The 23,888-nt window shown below is 39.7% G+C and overlaps 3 protein-coding genes and 1 pseudogene across 9 annotated transcripts in view; 2 read left to right on the plus strand and 2 right to left on the minus strand.

Annotated features, from left to right (window-relative positions):
* Positions 1-23,888, plus strand: part of LOC115753688 (disease resistance protein L6-like) — a 420,087-nt gene that overhangs the window by 196,246 nt on the left and 199,953 nt on the right. The window contains exon 6 of the mRNA XM_048273242.1: positions 269-1,168. Coding sequence (XP_048129199.1) covers positions 269-1,168 — 900 coding nt within the window. The remainder of the gene's footprint in view (positions 1-268; positions 1,169-23,888) is intronic.
* LOC125313583 (lipase-like) lies at positions 7,556-12,891 on the minus strand. Of its 7 annotated transcripts, none has more exons than XM_048273258.1 (11): positions 12,667-12,891; positions 12,484-12,556; positions 11,604-11,683; positions 11,424-11,489; positions 11,212-11,259; positions 11,035-11,102; positions 10,660-10,732; positions 10,408-10,569; positions 8,736-8,930; positions 8,116-8,204; positions 7,556-7,948 (listed from the first exon to the last, which is right to left on the minus strand). In XM_048273258.1, exons 2-11 carry the CDS (start codon positions 12,551-12,553, stop codon positions 7,735-7,737), a joined length of 1,065 nt encoding a protein of 354 aa, XP_048129215.1. In that variant the 5' UTR covers positions 12,554-12,556; positions 12,667-12,891; the 3' UTR covers positions 7,556-7,734. The 7 variants fall into 7 exon arrangements, with proteins under 7 accessions (XP_048129215.1, XP_048129216.1, XP_048129214.1 ...); XM_048273259.1 differs by having other exon boundaries at positions 8,736-8,903; positions 12,644-12,889; XM_048273257.1 differs by having other exon boundaries at positions 12,644-12,889.
* On the plus strand, positions 15,452-16,027 carry LOC125313585 (ISWI chromatin-remodeling complex ATPase CHR17-like). Its single transcript, XM_048273268.1, has 2 exons — positions 15,452-15,773; positions 15,816-16,027. The coding sequence occupies exons 1-2, from the start codon at positions 15,631-15,633 to the stop codon at positions 15,943-15,945; spliced, it is 273 nt and encodes a 90-aa protein (XP_048129225.1). The 5' UTR covers positions 15,452-15,630; the 3' UTR covers positions 15,946-16,027.
* On the minus strand, positions 18,839-23,849 carry LOC125313573 (annotated as a pseudogene).

Genomic DNA, 23,888 nt, shown 5'->3' on the forward strand with positions numbered 1-23,888 from the left:
GCCACATAAAGGTATGTTATATGCTAGACAACACTAATTATTCTGTCTTATTAGATTCAAAAGTAATCTTTGCATGATTTTTCTTTTACAGGTGATGAGGAATTTGAAAGTTCTGGATTTAGCCCGTTGCCTACACTTGGAGAGAACCCCCATCTTCTCTCCTCCTTCAAATTTGGAACGTTTGATCTTAAGGTACTGCAGGTCATTAATCGAAATTGATACATCGATTTGTCATTTGAAAAGCTTAGTTTCCCTAGATATAAGCTATTGTGAGAATCTTCAGAGTTTGCCAGATGAGCTGGGTAGAGGACTTGCAAGCCTTGAGTACCTGTGTCTAAATTACTGCAAATCGTTGATGAGGCTTCCAGATTCAATTGGAAATTTGGAATCACTGATTGAGTTGCATATGTCCCACACATCGTTCAAAGAACTACCTCATTCCATCGGAAATCTGAAGAATTTAAAAGTAGTGAATATGTGGGGTTGCAGAATAAGCGAAACACCCAAGGCCCTTTGGACAATTGGGAAGCTTGAGGAAGTAGAAGGCTTATTTTTTCCTGAAAGCCATGTGAAAATTGGCAATTGCATCTACAAGAATCAATGCCTGAGGATCTTGAGATTGAATGTTGCGCATGTATACGCGCTTCCGAGGCTTCCTGAAAGCCTTGTCACTCTAGATTTGGAGTGGTTGGACATGGACAGGTTACCGGATCTTTCAAACCTCGCTAATTTGAAGGAATTGCATCTGAGCTTTGACCCACCACCTGGTTATGATTGGAAATCTGATGGGCTTGTGGAATATCCGATACCACCTTGGATTGAGAACTTAACCAAACTGGAGTCTCTGCATCTGAAATGTCATTTTATGACCACCTCACCAACAGATCTTAGCCTACCTCCTCAACTCAAGTCACTTTATCTCCGGTGCTCTAATTTGCGTCGTCTCCCGAGGCTTCCCTCAAGATTAACCTCCTTGAATTTGGATGAGTGCTACTCACTTTGCTCAATCGAGGATCTTTCGAATTTGAAGAATCTGTCATATCTCTCGATTTGGTCCACTGCAATTATGGAGATTCAAGGCCTTGGTTGTTTGGAGAACCTACAAGATTTGCGGCTTTGTAGCCTTGGACACGTAAAGATACTACCTGTTCTAAGCAATTTAAACAAACTAAACAGTCTTCGAGTAAGAGGTTGAAATAAACTGATTAAGATCCAAGGCGAACTACCACAATCTGTGAAATACTTGGAGATTCGTTCCTGTAAATCCTTACATAAGTTGCCTTATCTGTCGAGCTCGATGGGGCTGCAAGATGTTGTCATAAGTGAATGTGGTAATCTCGTCGAGATTCAAGGCCAATTACCACAATCTTTGAAAACATTGCAGATTTCTTCCTGTAAATCTTTACAGAAGTTGCCTTATCTGTCAAGCTCCATGGGGCTGCAAAATGTTTGGATAGATAATTGTGGTAACCTGGTTGAGATTCAAGGCGAATTACCACAATCATTGGTAGCATTGTCGATTCTTTCATGTGAATCTTTACAGAAGTTGCCTAATCTGTCAAGCTTGAAGGGACTGCAAACGGTTGAAGTAAATCATTGCAGGAAATTAAATGTGGAGGCAATTTCTTCGCTTTGCTTGGAGAAGTCAATTGAATTTGTGGGAGAAGTCTGACCAACCTCAATCTGAATCTGAGGGAGAAGAGAGAGGAATTTTAGTCTGAACCGGAGGGAGAAGCATACGAACCTCAATATGAATCTGAGGGAGGAGTCGAGGAATAATTGCATATTCTCCTGAAAGCTTCTTTATCCACGACCACAAATTGTTTCCTTGTGCTCAAACTTTAAACAAACTGAGGTAACTTATTTCATCTCATAGCCAATGTTTTCCCCTTCTTTCACGGATATGAATAGAGAAGTTTCAGATCCACTTTTCAATTACCTTTTCATGAGTTGATGACTGAAAATCTGATCCCGATGAAGGTATTGAAATTATGATAGCTCTGTACAACCATAGGTTCTTAAATATGCACAAATATTCGTCCTGTTTCCCTAGTTTGGTTTTTTCTTTTTTAGCTATATTTTCTTTGGATGGTTTCTCCTTGCTTTTATGTTTCCCAGCTGGAGGTATGCATGTCGATTGCATTTTTCTATTTGATATTTAACAAATCATTAGAGATCATTGTCAATTTGCTGCTTCACATATTTCGAAGTACCTTGCTTAGCATTGGAGATAACTTCATTACACGGCAAACAATTAGATGGAATGTGTGTTGGAAGGCCATATAACTATGGTACTTATCCCGGAACTTTACAGCATAATTAACTCATCGATATTTAGACCAAAAAAAAGACAAATTCATTGATGCAACTGCGAAGAAGCAGACACTCTGTATTGATATGCTTATGTTCAGTTCATTTTCCAGGAAAGGTGTGCTTCTTACTGGGATTTGCAAATGTTAGGGAGAAGTTATAAAATGAAGAAAGGCGAATTTCACTTCGGTAGCGGCATCAATAGTTGCCGCAGCAAAACTTCCAACTGTGACAAGAGAGAGGAGCTACCTAGCTTCTCCAAGGTATCATAAATCATCTCACAGTCAAAGGCTAATATTTCAGTATTACTGGTGAGTAGGACATATGATAAGACTCATCTCCATCATGGCCTACATCTTCTAGAAATGGTTATGCCTAGGTCATTATCAGAAATAGAAGCCCTTCCATTCACCTAAAGCTATACTAGAGGAATCTTTTAGGTTTTAAGATTGACAAGAAGTGCTATGGGAGATATCTCAAATGACCAGCCTTTTTGCTGGTTGGTTTCTAATGTTGCCGAGAGGAATTAGAGTTCGAGAAACTTAAAGAAATCTTTCTGTGCAGGGAGCTGTGGCTCATTGGGCAGCTGCACAAACGAAGACTGAATAAAGGGAAATGAAGATGACATTTAATGTCGACTAAATTCCCTTTCACAATCTTGGGGGTGGTAAACTGTGGATTCATCTGTTGAGACAGAAACGTGAAGATTAGTGAGAGAAGTCATTGCCTGTGGATGAAATTGTTAAATCTGTTGAGCTTGATGTGAAGTTTCAGTTGAATGTTTTGCCCTTCTTTTCCAGAGAAGAGAAACCATTAGCGCAGGGCAGAGGGACTCGTCGTGCAATTTGGGGCATCAGGTAATGTTTTTGGGGGTCAAAGGGCTATTTAAGCAAAACTGATTGTTGATTAATCTTTTTTGTGGGGCCATAAGAATGAACATTGCACTTCATCTGCACGTGTGTTCTCTTCATTGATATTCAATAGAACTTTCTTATCAGTTCCCAAATATTCTTTAACCAGGAAAAACTTGAAGGTCTTGTCTGGATGGGGAGAAAAATTTGTGTGTGCTTGAAGAAGTGTATAGAGAGAGGCTTATCAGTTCCCATATGTTCTTTGTTGCGCCTGCTAAAACCAGTTCATGGACCTTTCCATGTGAAAATGGTTCTCAAGGTAGTCTTACTCATGAGCATGATAGGCACAAATTGTTGTAAAGTCGACCATCGCCAAAATTATCTACAATCAATTTTCACATTTTGAGCACTGTTGCTTTGTTTCTAACAATTTGATACTTTAGAGCTCAAGGGCATTCAGTACTTGCAGAATCAACTCATCTCCTATCTCCAGAAAAGGAAATTGACTGAACAAGTAATGTTAATGAAGGGATCAATTTGACCAAACAAAAAAATGAGGGGTTCAAGACAATTAAAGAGAGACTATCTAGTAAAAGTGTTCTCTTCCATTTCATGATTTAGACCAGAAGAAACAATTGAATGCACTCGTGGGAAATATCTATGATATTCAGGCACACTGAATTCTTCAATGCTAAATATTGATCACTAAAGGATCTCAAAATTCTTAGTGCTTCACATTGTTCATCGATGAAGATAATCTGTTCCATTTGTCATTTGACATCTCTACCAAGGCCATCTTTCAGAAGCACCATAATACACAACTTTCCTTGTTGACTGGAGCCCTTACAAGCCTTGAATACTTGTCTTTGAAGACAAATGTAGATGTGCACAGAGGAATCCTGACTCGATTGGCAATCTGCAATTGCTACTAGCGTTCGATGTCTCCTGCACGTGCATTAAAGAGCTACCTGACTCAATGGGAAACATGAAAAGTTAGAAACAAGTGAGGGCGAATAACTGTTCCAATGGAAGGATACCTAGTGCCTTATGGTTGCTTTAAAAGCTTGGAGAACTAAATGCAGCACACATTGAAAGCTTGCACTTGAAATTATACATGACATTTGCAGATTCTGCCTTGAAATTGACTCTGATCGAAACATACCGAAGTGCCATGGCTTCCAGAAAGTCTCGTCGGTTTACACATTGATACATCCATGACAACATTTCCAGATTTCTCAAACCCGACAAGTTTGAATAACTTGTATTTGGCCATTCAACCGGATCCTTACCTGTTGAACAATTGCCATGGTGCATTGTCATATCAAATAAATATGGTGCATTGTCATATCAAATAAACTGGAGTCTTTGACTTTGTTGTCTACTATTGCGACCACCTTATCAATAGATATTGATCAGCTTTCTCAACTCAAAAGACAAGAACTCCAATGCGCTAATTTGTTGTGCCTCCCAAAGTTTCCCTCAAGTTTTTCTGTTGAATCTTGCTGGTGGATGAGAACAGTGATGGATCTCTCAAACTTGAAAAGATTGTCAGAACTAAGAGTGGAGAACTTTGCAATAGTAGAGATTATTGTAGTAATGTGGATTTTGGGGAATCTATAAATTCTGGAGCTCTTCAATCCCGAAAAAGGGTGATTTTCCCCGATCCAACTCGTTTGAAAAAGTTGGAAGTCGGTTGTACTAGATTATTGTAGTAATGAGGTTTGCTCATCGCAAACTACCGGAATCTCTGGAAGAATTGTTGATCGAAGGCCTTCACATCCTCAATGTAAGTTGATCGGGTTGGAGTACTTAGTAGAGAGAGTATAACACGTGTGAGGCCCGACTGTTTCAACTTGAAGAGGTTCAAATGATGCGATGTCCGGCATTGCCTAGGAGAATCAACCATTTCTCAAAAAATTTAAGATGACAAGCTCTGCAGAGGAGTGCAATTTCAAATAAGAAGTGCATGCGATTCTTAAAAGGTCCTGCATTTACAACCAGATATGTTATCTAGGAAGCTTTGAGACTTAAAAAAATTGCTTATTGCCCTATGTCATTTCAGCAGACATTCGTTATTGCCATTCCTGGAATCCTTTTTTTTTTTTAATACTAAATTAGAATCACAATTTGGTAGGTCAACTTGAGACTTGAACCCTTGCATAGTTAGTTACTCACCATGTTTGCAACCACTTTCTACCTTAAGATGGATGGCTGTAAACTACTCATGAAATGGGATCATGGTTTCTTTCGATCTATTTCATGAGCTCGATGTGCTTTAGGTATATTCTCTTTTGATGGTTTTGGTTGGCGAATTAAGTTGCCGACATATTTAAAAAAAAAAAAAGGTCAAATTGATGCTAGTTTTACTACATTCAAGTGCATTAATTTTGTCAATTTCCATGTTGATCTTTTATGTGAGATCCTCGGAATCTGCTGGGTTGTACTGTAAATTTGAAGCTGATATACATACCCCGTTAAATTTGTTACGCCTTAAACAACGAAGGGCATACTCAAATGAGTAGGCTTTAATCGGGGACAGTAGCTCTATCATTCACCTTTTGGTTATCCTAAGAATGGAGCTTTAGGAAGAAAAATCTCTCCCTGGCAAAAGTACTATGTGATGACTTGAGCTTTTCCTTTCGATAAAAAGAAAGAGAAATTTACACGATCTTTACATGCGGGTAAACTGTGGCTAACTCAGTTAATGTGTAGAATTGACAACCAAACTCATCAAGTAAAAGAAAATATATAAATGTGACGACAATATATCTTTTTCCAACACTTTGGTTTTGTACTCTAGCTTTTTTACCTTGACGTACGAACTCTTTAACTTATCATAAGGTGTCGAGGGCTTAGCTGCTCTCTTGCACAATGTGCTTTGAATGGTAACAGTTACTAGCAATATATCTTTTGAAATGATGAAGGGAATTTAGTTTTTCAGGTTTCTACTAATGCTAATTCCTGTATGTCAGAAAAAAATAGGTAAAAACTTACAACTCTCGTCCCAAAGGCTGATCAGTGGAAATGATGCGAGACAAGGTCATCGGCTGTTCCCAAGATGGCTTGATTTAATGGTTAATCTGCATGACTCCCTTCTCTCAAATGAAACCACCCACGACGAGAGCACTACCAATGCACGCAATGACTAACCATGTTCGATCTGACGAGGTCCTGCTTCGTCGCTCTTTCACGACTCGTGCCCCTCGATCGAACGCCATCATCATCGTCCGTCGGACCAATGCTAGACGAGATGAGACCCGCGATCGTCGAGGACGTCATCGATCAGGTTGTGCCAATAAACAACACCGCTCCACCGCGGCAACGAGAAAACAAACACAAATGAAATGAAACTGTACAGCCCCGTGGAATACAGATGCGGCCCATGTACGAGAGAAGCTGGACTTATGGAGCAAAGACAAAAACCAGCATGAGGCGCGACGCACGTTGGGACAGAAAATTGACTCCTCCGTACGTTTATGTGGGTTTGATTCAGCATCTAAAATGAGTTGTGGAGAAATACAAATACATTCGATCTAAAGGAATTTAGGAAAATACTAATTGTATTTGGTAAGATCACATTTGAAAATGAGCTTTGGGCTAAATGACGTTTGGTAAAAACAACATTCCAAAAGGACTTTAAATGTAATTTTTTAACTTTCAATTAAAAAATTACCCATACCAAATAAGAAGATAAACAGTGAAAAGGGAGGCAAAATCGAAAAATATGGAATTTTTTTTTTGGTCAGATAAAAATATAAGGAATTGATGAGGTTAGTTTTGAAAGGAAAAAAAACTTTTAGCATTTGGTCAAATCTTGGCTTAAAGCTGAACCAAATACTTCAACATTCTTTTAAGGGGCTTCGGGGGTAAAAGCCCTTTAGGATTGCTAAATCAAAGCCACTGAACAAGCCAGCATCTGTATTCCATGTGGGGGCGGGCGGAGGGAGGTAGAGATGGGGGCGGTCAAGTGCCGATGGAGGGCGGTAGTGGCGGGCAAGCGACCGGAGGCGAGTAATAATAAGAAGTTTTTTTTGTGAAAAAATTGATTCTTTTAGAAAAATTTAAAAAAATTAATTGCTTATTTCAGTAATATCATTTTTCTTAATAAATTATAAGAAACAAGTATTCCATGATTTGATTAAATATAAAAACATTTAAGTAATGTAGATCGAGTCGGATATAGATCGTTAAACTTATACTATATGAAAATGGGTCAAAACGGATTAAATGGATCAATGTAGAACGACCCATATTCGACCCGTCCCAAATCTGACCCGACCCACCCGTTTAACACCTCTAGATTTTATCGAGTCTGGTGAGCAAAACTACAGGCCTAAGATTAGATTGACAGATAAAGTTGTGAACGCATTCATTCAACAGAAATCACAAAGTTGTATTTACAAGTACTACTCGTTCAACTTCGCGCTATTTACATTGAGAGTGAATTTGAGTAGAGAGCTCTTATGCATCTTGTGATGGATATGGACAACAGATCGATTGAATGCATTTCACGGCCGTCATCACAGAGGTCCCTGATGATCTTTGAGAAACCAGGTGCTGACCCAGGAGCATTTTAACTGAAGTTGCTGTTGGCATCGGAGTCTGAAGGCAGCCTCAATGCAGCAGCAGAAGGATTCCTGGAAAGCATTAGATTTCCATTGACATCTTCACCTCCATATTCCTTCAATCGTGGGTCCGTGACGATTTTGCACGATCTCCACGTTTCAGCCATTAATCCCACACCATAGTAGACTACATGGTCCGCGATGCTGTTGCCAGTTACCGATCTGCAGGGACGCGCGCGCACTCATCAGTCATCAATATATTCCTGGTAACAAAGGACTGATATTCTCAAAAACAAGCCGGTCTGTCTCATGGCTTATTGCTGCTTAGAATGACAAATCTACAAACTAATTGCTTGAACGAGTAGCTTCAACTGAAACTACCTCATTACCTGCTGCATGATGGATCTTCTCCAGAGCTATCACAAACTTTCTCAACCTGATAAACCAGACTACCAAATCCTATATTGTACAGCCATACCTACAACAAAGGGGACAGTCGAATTACATGTGAACACAGCAAAGATTATGACTAGTCATCAGAGAAGCATGTGGAATCAAATCATTTTCTCATTATCACACATCAATATGTTTATCCGCAGATGTCTTTGAGCTAGTCACCAATAATCATAAGCATTAGTAGACTTACAATATTTGAAACGTGTATAATTGACAGACCTTAAGACTAGGTCATCAGAGAGAGAGAGAGAGAATATAGCAAACATTATTACGCGTCTCAAACTTTGCAATCACGAAAGTACTCATGATTGCTCTTGCAGGAATGAGAATATCTGAAAAGTCATGAGTACTACGAACTACCTTGCTTTGCTAAGAAGATAAAAAACAAGACAGTTACATTTGATAGGCTGAACAAAGAGAGAGTACATACATTGTTGAAATAAATGAGAATTCACCGGTTAGATAGGTTGAAAGAAATGAAAGCAATCGTTAAATTCAGTCAGCGACAATTCCCCGTAATTTACATGATATTCCGTCAAGATCAAAGCCCCACCTCTCTAGGGAAGTGATGGTAGGTCTTCTGTGGGAACCGAGGATAGTATGGAGGCAAATGAGGCACAATATCATGTCCATTAGTAATACGTATTGAATGTGGCACGAGGTCACTGTAGTAAGACGCAAATGCTGCATTGCCAATACGAGGTTGTCCAAATGTTAAAACCTGACCATTTCGGGCTTCATGATTGACCTGGAAATGAAGTGTCCCCAGTTATATAAGCAAATCAAGCGAATGCTAGAACTGAAAAAACAGACTCAGCACACAAAATTAGACAGCCATATAACTTGAATGTTAATACATCAATAGCCCTTTCTGGACCATAAAAGAACACCACGCATCAATAACGACATATCGCATATCTCATACAATGGCGATAAATAGAACGGTCCTTTCTTACCATGAGGGTCGAAGGTCTAGTCTTATTCTGTCAAGAACCCATCCATAAGTTTCCCAACACCAAACCCCACACACACGCTAAAGCCAACCCACCCTCAGCCCCAAGAAAAGGTGCCAATAATATGGAATAGTGCGATTGGGGGTGAATTTACAAACGAGGCACATTTAAATGAGGCCACAAGAAGCAATTGGATATTGGTGGCATGAGTCACATCCTGCTAATGACATAAACAAAAATTCCAGGTTCATGGTCAACATGCCCCTTGAACTCCAAAACTTACTGTCGTAAATAGCGAAGAAGAAACTAAATTGAAAATAGGGCTACCACGACGCATGGGCATGATGTCACAATCAGCTAAGAACAAATTTTAACAAGAAACCCGAAAACAAAAGTGAAATGTTAAATCATTGGTGTTAGGATGATATATACCTGCTACTAATACTGCGAGAAAAGGTATGGTCTAAAGTTTACGCAACCTATGATCCTATCACTGGCCACATGAAAGCTTGACTCTAAAAAAATCACCACTTGTCATGGAGAGAGAACCAATGGGACATGACTTTGAGGTGGGTACCCTTTCTGGTACCAGTTCATCACTGGACTATTCTATATGATACAGCTGAGACAAAGGCATAGTTTGGACATACTGGAATTGGCTCCAGCCAACCAATAACATATATGGCTCAGTAGTGCGACTGAAGAGGAGCTGCTTCATTTGATTAGAGAGAGACAAACAGAAAGAGAACTCAAAACACAATTTAGGATTGATATATAATCTATTTTAAAATGTATTAGCACTTTAAGATTACGTGACTTAAATTTGTGCTTCAAGTGCCTAAAAAAGTTATATGTCCGCACAATAAACATATCAACAATCCCATAGATTTTCCAGCAAGTAGAAATTGTAATGAATATTTGGATATCTTTACCCACTAAATTTAATTATTCAATCAAATCAAAGCTCCAAAGCTTAACATGTACGACTCAATTCGCACAACTGATACTTCTATGATAGGTTGTTTGCGTAAAGGACTGTTAGTACCCCATTCTGCTTGTGTTTTGTCTATGGGGGAATTTGCCAAAAATTTAAGAATACAAGATGCTAAGTATGACGAGTTGTAAATATAAATATGAGAGCCATAGAGAGTTCAAGATCCACATAAAGAGTCTAGACTCCTAACAGACCAAAACTGAACAGTTGGAAGAACACGATAGAAAAGAAACCAATGAAATGCCATCCATAAGAAATTTTTTTTCAATTTATCTTACCACAAGATCAAGTCCGCAGAAGGATGCCATAGCCCCTCCCATAGAATGCCCTGTCACCATAACGTTGATGTCTCCATATAAATCCTTGGCTCTCATAACAGCATCCAAAATACCAGGTCGAATTGTCGTATTGTGATAAGCATAATAAAATCCATGATGAACCTAAGCAACAATCGATAGAGTGAGACTGTAACTCAATCCAAATCAGAAGTATCCAGAGGTTGCAAGAGGCTTATCATCTCCGGAACTCACCATGGCACCAGGCATGCCAGGGTAATTTATGTCAAGCTGCTTCCAATAGAGATCTTCAACCCAATTCTGTATGCTGTAGACATAAGTACAAGTAATCACTGACGGAAAAGCTCAAATGATAAAGAGACACGACAAAGTTTTTCACAAAACAAAATAAGTGAAGTATGTGATCTCATAGTGACTCCATCTAAAATTACAAGAAAGTAACTTTAGTTTCTTGGTGGGAATGATTCATCCTTTTTCCATTCGAATGGATAGCGGACCCATGTGCCTTGTGTACACATTCATTGAGGCTTCTCTTGTTAGCTTAAATTTTCATGAAATCCTTTGCATGTCAGTTGTAAGGGGAAGTATTGCTAAAGTGAACATGCATACCTATGTTCTTGAGTTCCTCTGAAAGCTATAACCATAGCATTAAGGTCCTTGGCCACCCCAACATATGCCTACAGGTATATATTCATGGTTTAGATTAGAGAACAATTAGATGCAATTCAAACATAGAGGTATCACAAGCATCCAAATTGATAGGCCATTGTAACATGAACTATATACCTGTAAGCAGTGCTGAACATCAACTATCAGTTCAATGACTTCGAACCCCTGCTTTCAGATCAAGAAGGCATTAATAACCAGTTCAGAAGCTCCTAAGACAAGCCAGCATATGCACACAAAAATCTCATCTCAAGAATTGGCTCTTTAATATGGAGGATCCATTCTTTACGTAACTTTAGCAACAATGCTACATTAAAATGTAGTCAAATTACCTTGGTCTTTCCATCACATCTAGAACATGTCCAACTAATGAGTTCCGTCAAATCTGACATGTAAACCTGCAATATAAAGCTTTGCATTAAATTTCAATTTTATTGTATTGAAATGGTGAAACCTGATGCGACAACAATAGGCTCTTGGTAAATGTGAATTTTTTTTCAAAAAATACTTACAGCAGATGCATATTCCACCAATATCGTGGCAAGAGTGTGATTGTAAACAGCTTTATAAGCCTTGGACCTCACTCTAAGTTCTGCATTTACCAGTAGAGAAAATGTCATATTGAAATGGGATCACAAACTCATTCAATACAAGCAATGAAGCAAGTCTTTGTGTCTATTTCAAGCTATTTTAACAAATCAAGTGAGGGGAACACTTTCTGGAAACATCAACTGAAAACAATATTCTGTACAATATTCAGTACATTTTTGCAGTCCTTCTCCGTAAACAGAAACAATTATTTACACAATCCAATACTATGAAAGGTGGAAAAGTAAACAACATAAGGCCCCCCTTTCCCACAAAGCTACTCCACGGGCCACAGTCCACTACTCAACTCGACTAAAGCTGAATAGCCGCTATTCGATCACTGTGAGCAATCAACAGATTTTATCCCCAAAGTAGGAACAGCAGAAGGAGATTTCCATCAAACAAATATAAGGAAATTCTATCAATCTGACCATATTTCAGGCGTAGAATTGCTCCAAACTCGGTAAACTAAGAGTTTAACAAAACCAACCAAATATAACACAGCGCTCGAAACAGTTATTTGCTCGGAAACAATTCAACTGCACACCCGAGGGATCGTTCAGCCATAGTTTGCCCCATTCAAACAGGACTACAGCTCCACGACACAGTCAACGATTCCCCCCAACCCTGCAATACCTAATCCGCCAAATTCACAATACAATTCTCACTGTCCAAGCTCAAAACCAGCGTACTCAATCCTAGAGCCTGTCTATTGGCACCTTATCACTATCAAAACTCCCAATCCGAATTGACTCAAGAGGATCAGAGCCAGTAACTGATGCATGGACGCCAATTGCAATTTACCTCTCGCCCCGCTTGCGGCAATCAAGCATGCCAGAACCATCACCCTCAACCACGACCCGTTCCGCTCCATACTCTGCAAGAGAAACGGATCGAACAGCGTCATCGAGGGGGAAAAAAAAAACGAAATCGCGCCAGAAAAAAAAAAACTCAATCTCTGTACCTTTCATATACGCAAACGCTTACAAGCAATCAAATGGCGCGATCGCCCGCCGAGATAGAGAGAGAGATTGATTGCGAATACGTTCGAATTCAATCTCGATTCTGGTCTCCCCGGTTCGTGGATTTTATGGCGATTTTGGCGATGGATGGGTGATAGAAAGCTACGGCGATTTGGGGCAAACCAAGCGGACGACGACGAGTTTACATATTTCCTGATTTGCCCTGCGGATCTTCTCCCGTTGGCGGGCATATTCGGCATCGCATTTGGTTATTTCATCGTTTGCGTGAGGGCAATGAAGGAAGTTCACCCAAAATGGGGACGTTGAGGAAGACGGCGCGGCCATTTCTTCTGTCGTATTTTAGCCCCGAGAGGAGGACACGTGCTTTTGGACAAATTTGGGTTTCCCTTGATGTCCCCATGTTAGTAATTTGACTCGGCTTTTGGTTCATTTAGTTGGTTCAAACTAGAATCCCATAAAATACACAAAAATTAATTTTAATATCCGTGGAGGTATATGAAAATGCAAATACTATTTCAATCAAATATTTTTCGAATTCAAGCTCGAATTGATCTAATGACTCAAATTATTCAAATTTGAAAAGAATGTAATTAAACTCGGATAACTAGTGAGTGGAGCTTAATTGGGAATTATGGCGGGGGCAAGCACTTCGGACCGATCGGATCGGGAACTGCCCGGACCGGATCCAATCGGTGATCCGATTTCTAGTTCCAAAGGGCGATAGTCCGGTTCTTGGTTCTTAAAAATGGAATCGGTGGTCGGGCAATCCGGTTCCCTGTTCCTCGGGAATAGGACTGGACCGGACGGGTCGATTTTAATTATTTTTTTAAAAAAATTAAACGTATCCTAGATCAATAGATCTTATCTAATGTTTCCCGTGGCCTCTCCCTCTGTCGCGTCTCGGCCTCGCCTTCCTTAGCATTTCGCCCTCTTTCTTGGTTGATCTGTGCCTTTCGAGATGATCTGTACTTCGAGACAAAGAACCGCTTTTAGAGTCCAAGCACGAGCATCGTCAATGCAAGTTTTTTCTTATGCCTCTGTGGGTCTTGAGAGAACTTTCTTTTATCTCGTGCTGGATCTTATCTGCACTTTGCATGTGATGTATCTTGGATTGCTTATGTGAATTTGCAAAGGATGCATCAACGAGAATGCTAGGTCGATAGTGAGTTTCGATGGGTCACTCCTTAAGCTTCAAGTCACTTTTCCAGCAAACATCTTTCTTGATTTCTTTACTGCCCAAGTACTGATCCAGATTCAAGTTCTCAAAATCTCATGTTTATGCTACCAATGACAACGAATGGAAGCATGGAGATCATAGCAAAAGGCAGAGGAGAGAGGTGTACTATGGATCACCATCCAACTTACTAGGATTCGGGAGTGAAAGAGACTGAATGAAATTCTATAGTTTATTACCGGTCCTATTAGACCGCTCGTGAACCGGATCGGACCAATGGTCCTGGGAAGATTCCCGGAACCATCGGTCCGGTCTCCGGTTTCTAATTCTTGAGAGGAAACGGATTGGATCGAGAACTGCTCACCTCTGATTTAGAACCGATAATCGCCTTCATAATAGCGGCATTGTCATATCCCATAATTGATCGATATTATATACGAGTTGTGCGAACATCGAGATTGAGTACTAAACACGTAATAGAATACAAAAAAAAAAACATAAAAATGTCCATCAACTTTGAGAAAGTAATATGATGTTTTCACTTGGCTATCGTGATGTAAAAAGAGTTTGCAACCTCCAAAAATAAGTCATGAAATGTACATTTTAAGAAGGCAAAGAGTGTGAATGAATTTTTTCTTTTTATATATCGCATTTAACTTGCACCAATGCCATAAATAAGAACATTAACGTGTGTGCGGCGTGTGCTATATTCGGAGGTTGTCACGAAATTACATTGTTAGCGGAGTATTTATAAAACTACAGAGAAAATAATGCACAAAACAACAATTGGAAGTTAAAGGATAAGCTGAGATTCTAGAAAAATGATTGTCAAGAGTAAAAACGATCGATTTTGTAAAGACCAATCTTCAAAGTTTTTCTCTATGTGTAGTATAGACAAATCATTTGCTCACCTAAATTAAGCCAAACTTCATAAGCACATCTCATTCTCTTTAAAAGGAAAAAAAAAAGTAAACATGGAAAAATCGCGACCCACCCTCGAGAATGGTAACCCAATGATAGGGGGGGTCGCACGGTCTCTCGCGAGTTCATAAATCCGAGTTACATCATAAGCAAACTTTCGGCTTGTTAGTCAAGCATTCCGGACTTCTACCATGTCAATGAAAGCTACAACAACAAACACGTACACATATATGAATAGATCGGCTAATTATGGCTCAAACTGAATTTGTTGTAACGGTTACACGACACGACTCTTATGATAACATCAAGACTGGACAATCATATTAATCATCCGTTCTTACTCTTTATATATATATATATATATATATATATATATATATATATAAACAAAAAAAACATGCGATCCGTCATGACATGGGCGGGGCCGAGCCGGACCACCCCCGGTCCTCGAGCTGCGGGGGGAAGGTCCATGTCCCGCGTGAGCCGACGCTGGCTTCGGTTCCCACGGCGGGAAACGAAAACACATTCCCCCAACTCTCCGACTGGCGGGAAACTTTCGCACCACTCGCATCAAACTAAAAAAAATGAAAAGAGATGACCGAAATAAAAAGAAATAATAATAATAAAAGCGGAAAACTATTTAAAACAAAATTACGAAAAAAAGCAAACCCTCCTCTCGCTTCCTCCATTTTTGGGGACGACTCGGATCAAACGGGGACTCCGACTCTCTCCTCCTCCTCCTCCCTCTTTTTAATTCAGATCGTCAGTGCGGAGTCCGATTCGGCCTCTCTCTCTCTCTCTCTCTAGAGAACAATCAAGCGACGACCTCGATCGATTTGTCGATCTCCGGCGAAACAGGTCTTCAGCACCGCCATGGCGAGGCCCTCGAGGCAGCAGGCGTCGTCCGATGAGGGCCTGTCCGACGGGTACGAGGAGGAGGAGCAGCAGCAGCTCAACGAGCCGGTCAACGAGGAGGACGAGGAGGAGCTCGAGGCCGTCGCCCGCTCCGCCAGCTCCGCCAGCTCCGCCGACGAGGACGACTCCCCTCCGGCCGCCGACGCCGACGCCGACGAGAATGGCGAGGCCGAGGAGGAGGAGGACGATGAGGTTCCATGTTTGCCTGCGCCGCTTTTTTATTACTGGATTAGTTGGAATTTTTTGGCGCCGGATCTCTTGCTTGCTCTCTAGGGTTTTGCGGGGGTCGGTGCGGTTATAGGTCTCTCTGGTGTTTTGCGCTAGGAAGTGGATGGGTGCTTCGTGTTTGAATGCAAGTTTTTCAGAAGTTTCAGAATGAGCGTTGGATTTCGATCGAGGATGTTGAGTTGGGACACTCGAGACAAGTTGCTGTTCTACTGGTTTCTCGTGATTCTTTTACTGCATTCGGTTCTGCAGACTGGCGCTTGCTATGTTGATCCTCCGTTTTACTAATGTGTCGCGCATAATGAAGTCTAAAATTACACAAGTATATACATACAGAACTTGTTCTGTAAGGTTAAAATTAGCACAAGAGTTGAAGCATTTTCAAGGTGAACTGTTTTCTTGCTCTTTTTTCGGGGTTTTCTATTTCCTGGTGTAATCTTGGTTGGATAAAGAAGAGTAGAAGTTAAGAATTTCCTGGCTTGGAGTGTAGGTATGGTATTCAACCTTAATATTATGCTTGCCAAAAATTATGCCTTCTTTGGGAGGGATTTCTGCTTACTTTCTTCTTCTTCTTTTTCTAGTTGGTTGGTTTTGTATCTCCATGGCTAGAGGACTCAAGCAGAACTGCAACTTTTCGTTTTTCTTATATTTGAAACTGATGACTGGGATTTTCCCTTTTTGTTTTGACATTTCCTTGTGATTGACGCTTCATCAATTACCTCACCATATACAAAGTGGGCGGCAGTGGCAAACAAACTCGTCTATCTTGCTTTGTTTTTGTCTTTACATACCCATTACTTCTTAAGTTGGCAAGTGCTTCCATACGTCTGAAATGTTGTAGTTAGACTTGTAAGTATGACTCAGTGATGATGAGAAGCGTTGCCACTCTTTATTTACATAATTGACAACGAGCTCACCAAGTAAAGGGAGATAAAAACAAGACGACAATATATATTTCCCAAAGCTTTGGTGGAGTACCCCTGGCTTTTACCGTAAGGTACAAACTCTTAACTTATCCTACGATCTCAAGGACTTGGTTCCACAATGTGCTTTGAATGGCCATAATTTGCAATAATATCATTTGAAATGATGAAGGAAATTTAGTTTTCCAGGTTTCCACTGATGTTAATTCCTGCATATGAGAAAAAAGAAGGTAAAAGCTTTGAACTCTCGTTCCAAAGGCTGATCAGTGTTACATGTCAAAAGCCAATATGATACATAAGTTGTTTACCTCCTAAAAGTTAAGATTTATCTAAGGTGGCCAGTGGAAACGATGCAAGACAAGGTCATCATCTGTTTCCAAGATGGCTTTATGGAACAGTTAATCTGCATAACTCCCTGCCAGGACACAGTTCAAGTACTTATGCCAAGAAGTCTTTTGTTACAATGTGCCTAGAGTAGAAGGTAAGGTCACAGATTGAGTGGTGGTCTCCCAAGGCACTCTTTGGTTCACCTTATAGAGCAGGTTAATTGCCTAAACATGCAAGTGTCACAGTTCCAAAGTTCACACGTCTGCTAATTTTGTGAAGTTCGATACGAGTTTTTTTTTTTTTTTGGCTGTCGAAGTTCGACCAAGTTCAACTCCCCATCCTCCCCCGCCAACAACCCCCCCCCCCCACAACCTCCCAACCCACCCAAAAAAAAGGACAAAAAAAGGAAAATAACTGCGTGAGTAAACTATAAATAGCTCAGCTAAGCATCCACGCATCCTTATTAGGTTTTATCATATCTGGTAAACAAAGCTGCAGGCCTAAGATTAGATTGACAGGTAAAGTTGCAAACGCATTCATTCAATAGAAATCACGGAGTTGTACTTACAAGTATGACACTTGCTATGTACATTCAGAGTGAATTTGAGGAGAGCTCCTATGCATCTTGTGATGGATATGGACAACAGACTGATTGACTGCACTTCATGACCACCATCACAGAGGTCCCTGATGATCTTTGAGAAACTAGGTGCTGACCCAGGAGCATTTTAACTGAAGTTGCTCTTGGCATCGTCGACTGAAGGCAGACTCAATGCAGACGCAAAAGGATTCTTGGTAAGCATGGGATTTCCTTTGCCATCTTCACCTCCATATTCCTTCAATTGTGTGTCCATGACGATTTTGCACGGTCTCCATGTTTCAGCCATTAATCCCACACCATACTAGACTGAATGGTGCGCAATGCCGTTGCCAGTCACTGATTTGCGAACACACTCTCATCAGTCGTCCACATATAATCCTGGTGACAAAGGACTGACAATCTCTAGAAAAAGCTGATCTATCACGTGACTTATTACATCTAGCACGACAGGTCCCCAAACTAATTGCTCAAACAAGTGGCTACAACCGAAACTACCTCATTATCTGCTGCATGATGGATCTGCTCAAAGCTATCACAAACTTTCTCAACCCGATAAACCAGGCGACCAAATCGTATATTATACAGCCATGCCTGCAACGGAGGGAACATTCCAATTACATGTGAACCCCGACATAGAAAAGATTATGATTAGTCACCAGAGAAGCGGGTGGTATCAAATCATTTTCAGTCTCTCACATCAATATGTTTGCCCGTGGATGTCTTTGAGCTAGTTGCCTGTAATTATAAGCATTGATAGACATACATTTATCAAAATGCGTATAATTGCATAGAGCTTAGGACTAGGTTATCAGCCATTAGAGGGAGAGAGAGTATATAGCAGACCAAATTACGCATCTTAAATTTCAGAATTGGTACGACAAAACTCATGATGGCTCTTGCAGCAATGAGAGTAACTCAAATATTTCTGAAAAGTCATACTAGTACTATGGACTTCCCTGCTGTACTAAGAAGATACAAACAAGGCAGTTATATTATATACGCTGCAAAAAGAGAAAGTACATACATTGTTAGAATAAATGAGACTTCACCAATTAGATAGGTCCAAATAAATGCAAAGCAGATGTCAAATTCAGTCAGCAACAATTCCCCATAGTTTACATGATATTCCGTCAAGATGACAGCCTACCTTTCTAGGGAAGTGATGGTAAGTCTTATCTGGGAACCAAGAATAGTACGGAGGCAAATGAGGCATAATATCATGTCCATTAATAATACGAATTGCATTTGGCGCGCGGTCACTGTAGTAAGATGCAAACACTTCATTGCCACTACAAGGTTGTCCAAATGTTAAAACCTGAACATTCTGTGCTTCACGATTGACCTGGAAATGAAGTGTCCCCAGTGCAATAAGTAAATCAAGCGAATGCTAGTCTGGAAAAACCAGCTTCAGCACACATAATTAGACCTGGAAATAACTTGAATGTTAATGCAGCAATTGCCCTTTCAGGACGGGGAAAAAACAAAAACACTCTGCATCAATAACCATATATTGCGTTTCGCATACAATGGTGAACAATAGAACAGCCCTTTGTCTCCATGAGGATTGAAGGTCTAGCGTAACTCTGCCAATATCCCATTCATAATTTCCCTAACACCAAACCACACACCCACAATAAAACCAACCCCACGGTCGGCCCCAAGAAAAGGTGTTGAATTTACAAACGAGGCTGCCATAAGAAGCATTGGATGTTGGTGGGTGAGTCCCATCCTGCCAATGACATAAATAAACGGGATAAGTGTACTGAAAATCATAAAATTTGTCACGAAAGCGCAATACTTTTCAAAAATGCAATCCAGTTCTAAAACGTGTCGGGAAAGTACAATTGAATCTTAAAACTTTCAAAAAGTGCAATCAAGTCCCAAAATTTATCAAGTTGGTGCAATCGGTCTTTTCATTAATTCCGTCCAACTAGACTAACAAAAAATGCTAGTAAGTTTTAGGACTTGATTGAATTTTTATGATAAGTTTTATAATTTGATTGTAATTTTTGAAAGTTTTGAGACTCAATTATACTTGACAAGTTTTATGACTTTTAATGCCCTTATTCCTAAACATAAAATACTAGGTTCATGGTGAAAATGACCCTTGAACTCCAAAACTTACCGTCATAAATAACGAGTGAGAAACTAAATCAAAAAGAGGGCCACAACGAATGGGCATGATGTCACAATTGGCTAAGAACAAATTTCATCAAGAAACCAGAAAACAAAAGTAAAATTCTCAATCATCTGTGTTAGGAGAAGATGTTCTCCTTGCTACGAATTCTTCGAGAAAAGCTATAGTCTAAAGTTCATGCAACCTATGATCCTATCATGGGCCACATAAATGTCTGGCTCTGAAAGAATTACCACTTGGCATGGAGAGAGAAGCAATGGGACGACTTTGGGTAGGTTACCATTTTTGGTACCTGTCGCGACCTAAAAAATAAACGAGTTAATTTTCGGGCTAATGGATTATCGGGTTAATTAATTAACTAACCTAACTCGGACTCTCCCAAGTCCATACCAAATCACAACTTAATGTTCAAATAATTAACATGCAACGTATTTTGAATTTGGAGTCGCCACTAATCATTTTCGGTAGGTTGATTAGAAACCTAAATAAAATAGCGGGAGAAAACTATCTTATTTCCGCGAACCGGAGATTTTGAATTCGGGGATTTGGTTACGCTAGATTACTCTAACGCCCTTTCGGTACCATTTTCATGAAAAATATTTGATTTGGCAATTTTGATGGATTTTACTTGAAATTCAAAGATGCAATTTTTTTGGTTTTTTCTTCTTTTATATGGGGATGTAAAACATTGAACTTTGTACGATATACACCATGGGTGATTTAGAAAGAAAGAAAACGCAGCCAATCACGAGTATTTATAAAAATAAATTAACATGTAATAATGCTAAAATTTGGAACACGTGGCATGTCTAAAATAAACAAACAAATGTTCAAACCAAACGATTACATTTTTGTAGATCGAGATGGAAAGGATTACCTTCTATTACACAAAATCTTACTCACATACACGTTATAGTTCCCTTCAAGATCTCGGAGTTGGAAGAACGCGGTTGTCGTCGAAAATGGCAAGCAATGGCGTTGTTGAGTTGCGCGGGGCGAAATATGTGTCGGGACTCGTCGAAGATGACGCTCGACTAAAACTCTTTTCTTCACTCTCGAATTTTCTTTTCTGATTTTTCTCAAGAACTCTCTTTTTCCTCTCTAAAAATTCATCTCAAAAACTCTCTCAAAACTCTCTCAATTCTCTTCCACTCCCCCCTAAAAAAACTCTCTCAATTCTCTTCTACTCTCTCTCTCAATTCTCTTCCACCTCCCCCTTCTTTTATAGCCAAATTTCTCCACCCTTCATTCTTCATCTTCATTTCTTCACCTTCCATTTTCATCTTCCCTTCTTCATCTTCATTTCTTCACCTTCCATTTTCATCTTCCCTTCTTCATCTTCATTTCTTCACCTTCCATTTCTATCTTCCCTTCATCACCTTCCCTTCATCATCTTCCCTTCTTCATCTTCTTTTGGTATTTGCAATACAGTCCCCGAAGTTCCAAGTATTTGCAATGCGGTCCCTGAAATTTTAAGTATTTGCAATACGGTCCCTGAAGTTTCAAATCTTCTCGGTGTATTTTTCCATCCCGTGCCTAGTCTAGACGCATGCCAATTTAAGTGTTCTGCTTGCCCTATTATATGCCAATGCAATGTACACTAAAAATAAATATGTGAGATGATTTTTTATAATTTTTATGCAAAAAATAAATTAGTCAAAATTTAGGCGTCAACAGTACCCATTTCACAACAAGTCCCTAGAAAAGAACACTGGACCACTCTATTTTAAAGCAGAGACAAAAAGCATAATTTAGACATCTTAGAATTGGCTCCAACCAACAACTTAATTCACACAACTAGAGACTTCAATAATTGGTGGTTCGCGTAGAGAGCTGTTTGCACCCCATTCTTCTTGTGTTTTGTCCATGGGTTGATTTACCACAAACGTAAGAAAACAAGATGCTACGCATGACGAATTGTAAATATAAATATGAGAGCCATAGAAAGGTCAAGATCCACATAAAGAGTCTGGACTCTTCAAGGTAGAGTTTGGTAGAGAATTCAAAATAACTCCTAGCAGACCAAACTGAACGGTTGGAAAAACTCGATAGAAAGAAAAGAAAAGAAAAACCAATAAAATTCACAAGTCCCAGCCATGATAATTTTATAATTTATCTTACTACAAGATCAAGTCCGGAAAAGGATGCCATAGCCCCTCCCGTAGAATGCCCTGTCGCCATGACGTTGTTGTCTCCATATAAATCATATGGCTCTTATGACAGCATCCAAAATACCAGGTCAAATTGTCATACTGTGATAAGCATGATAAAATACATGATGAACCTAGGCAACAATTAATAGAGTCAGAGAGGCTTATCATCTCTAGAACTCACCATCGCACCAGGCATGCCAGGGTAGTTTATGTCGAGCTATTTCCGGTGGAGATCTTGAATCCAATTTTGTATGTTGTAGACATAAATAGAAGTAATCACTAACTGAAAAGCAAAAAATGAAGAAAGAGGCAAGACAGAATTTTTCAGAGTATGTGATCTTCTCATGACTGTATCTAAAATTACAAGAAAGTTACTTTGGCGTCTTGGTGGAACTAATTCACCCTTTTTTTCCGTTCGTATGGACAGCAGAACCATGTGCCTTGTGTACGAATTCACTGAGGCTGCTCTTCTTAGCTTAAATTTTCATCAAATCCTTTGCATGCCAATTGTAAGGGAAAGAATTGCTAAGGTTAACATGAATTCTGTTGTTCTTGAGTACCTCTGAAAGCTGTAACCATAGCATTAAGGTCCTTGGCCACCCCAACATATGCCTACAAACAATACATATATATGGTTTAGAAATAGAGGCAAACGATTAGATGCAATTCAACAAAGAGGCATCACAACTATCGCAAATTGGCAGGCAACTACTACACGAATTATGTAACTGTAAGCAATTCTGAACGTCAGCTATCTGTTCGACGGCTTTGAACCCCTCCTTTCAAATCAAAAGGCATTAATAACTAGTTCAGAAGCTACTAATAGGAGGCAGCATATGCCCACAAAATCTCATTTCAAGAACTGCCCATTTAGTACTGACTACTGAGTTTCTATTCTTCAAGCCACCTCAGCAACAATGTCATACTAAAACATATTAAACTACCTTAGTCTTTCCATTCACATCTAGGACATGTCCGACTAAAAAGTTCTGTCAAATCTGACATGTAAACCTGCAAAATAAAAAGCTTTGAATCTAGTTAAGATATTTTTGTATTGAAATGGTGAAACCTGAAGGGTAATAACAACAAGCTCTAGGTACAGGCAAAACTTCTTCATAAAGAGCACTTATGGCAGATGCATAATCCCCCAATATTGTGGCAAGAATGTGATTGTAAACAGCTTCATGAGCCTTGAGCCTCACTCTAAGTTCTGCATCTACCAGTTGCGAAAATTTCAGATTGAAAATGCCGTCACAAGCTCATTTAATTACAAGCAATGAAGCAAGTTTCTTATGTCTCTTGCAAACTATTTGACAAATCAAGTAACGGGGACACTATGAGGAAACATCGACCCAAAACAATATTTCAGTGCACTTTTGGCTTCCTTCTTCGTGAACTTAACGAGCTATATACACAATGCAATGCGAGGAAAGGGTATTAAGTAGACAACATGAGGCTACAGTGCTAATAGACTGGAGAAAAAGCTGCTTAGTTGATGTTCAATCATTGAAACACTGAACAAATTTTATCTCCAAACTAGAAACAGCAGAATAAGATTGGTTTTGAACAAATATAAGGGAATTTAAGAGCTTAACAAGTCCAACCGATTATAACACAATGCTCGTCAGTTGTATGTTCTGAAAACAGCCAATTGTACACCACAGGGATCATTCAGCCATAGTTTTTCCCCCATTCAAACGGGCACTACAGCTCCACAACCCAGTCAAGAATTCGCCCCGACCTGGAAATACATGATCCTCCATATTCACAATAAAAATCTCACTGTCCAACCACCACCTATGCCGCTCCATATTCTTTATGATCTTTCCTAATTTGGCCTGGAGCGCTTA

This window comes from Rhodamnia argentea, chromosome 1, assembly GCF_020921035.1.
Source record: "Rhodamnia argentea isolate NSW1041297 chromosome 1, ASM2092103v1, whole genome shotgun sequence".
Lineage (NCBI taxonomy): Eukaryota > Viridiplantae > Streptophyta > Magnoliopsida > Myrtales > Myrtaceae > Rhodamnia > Rhodamnia argentea.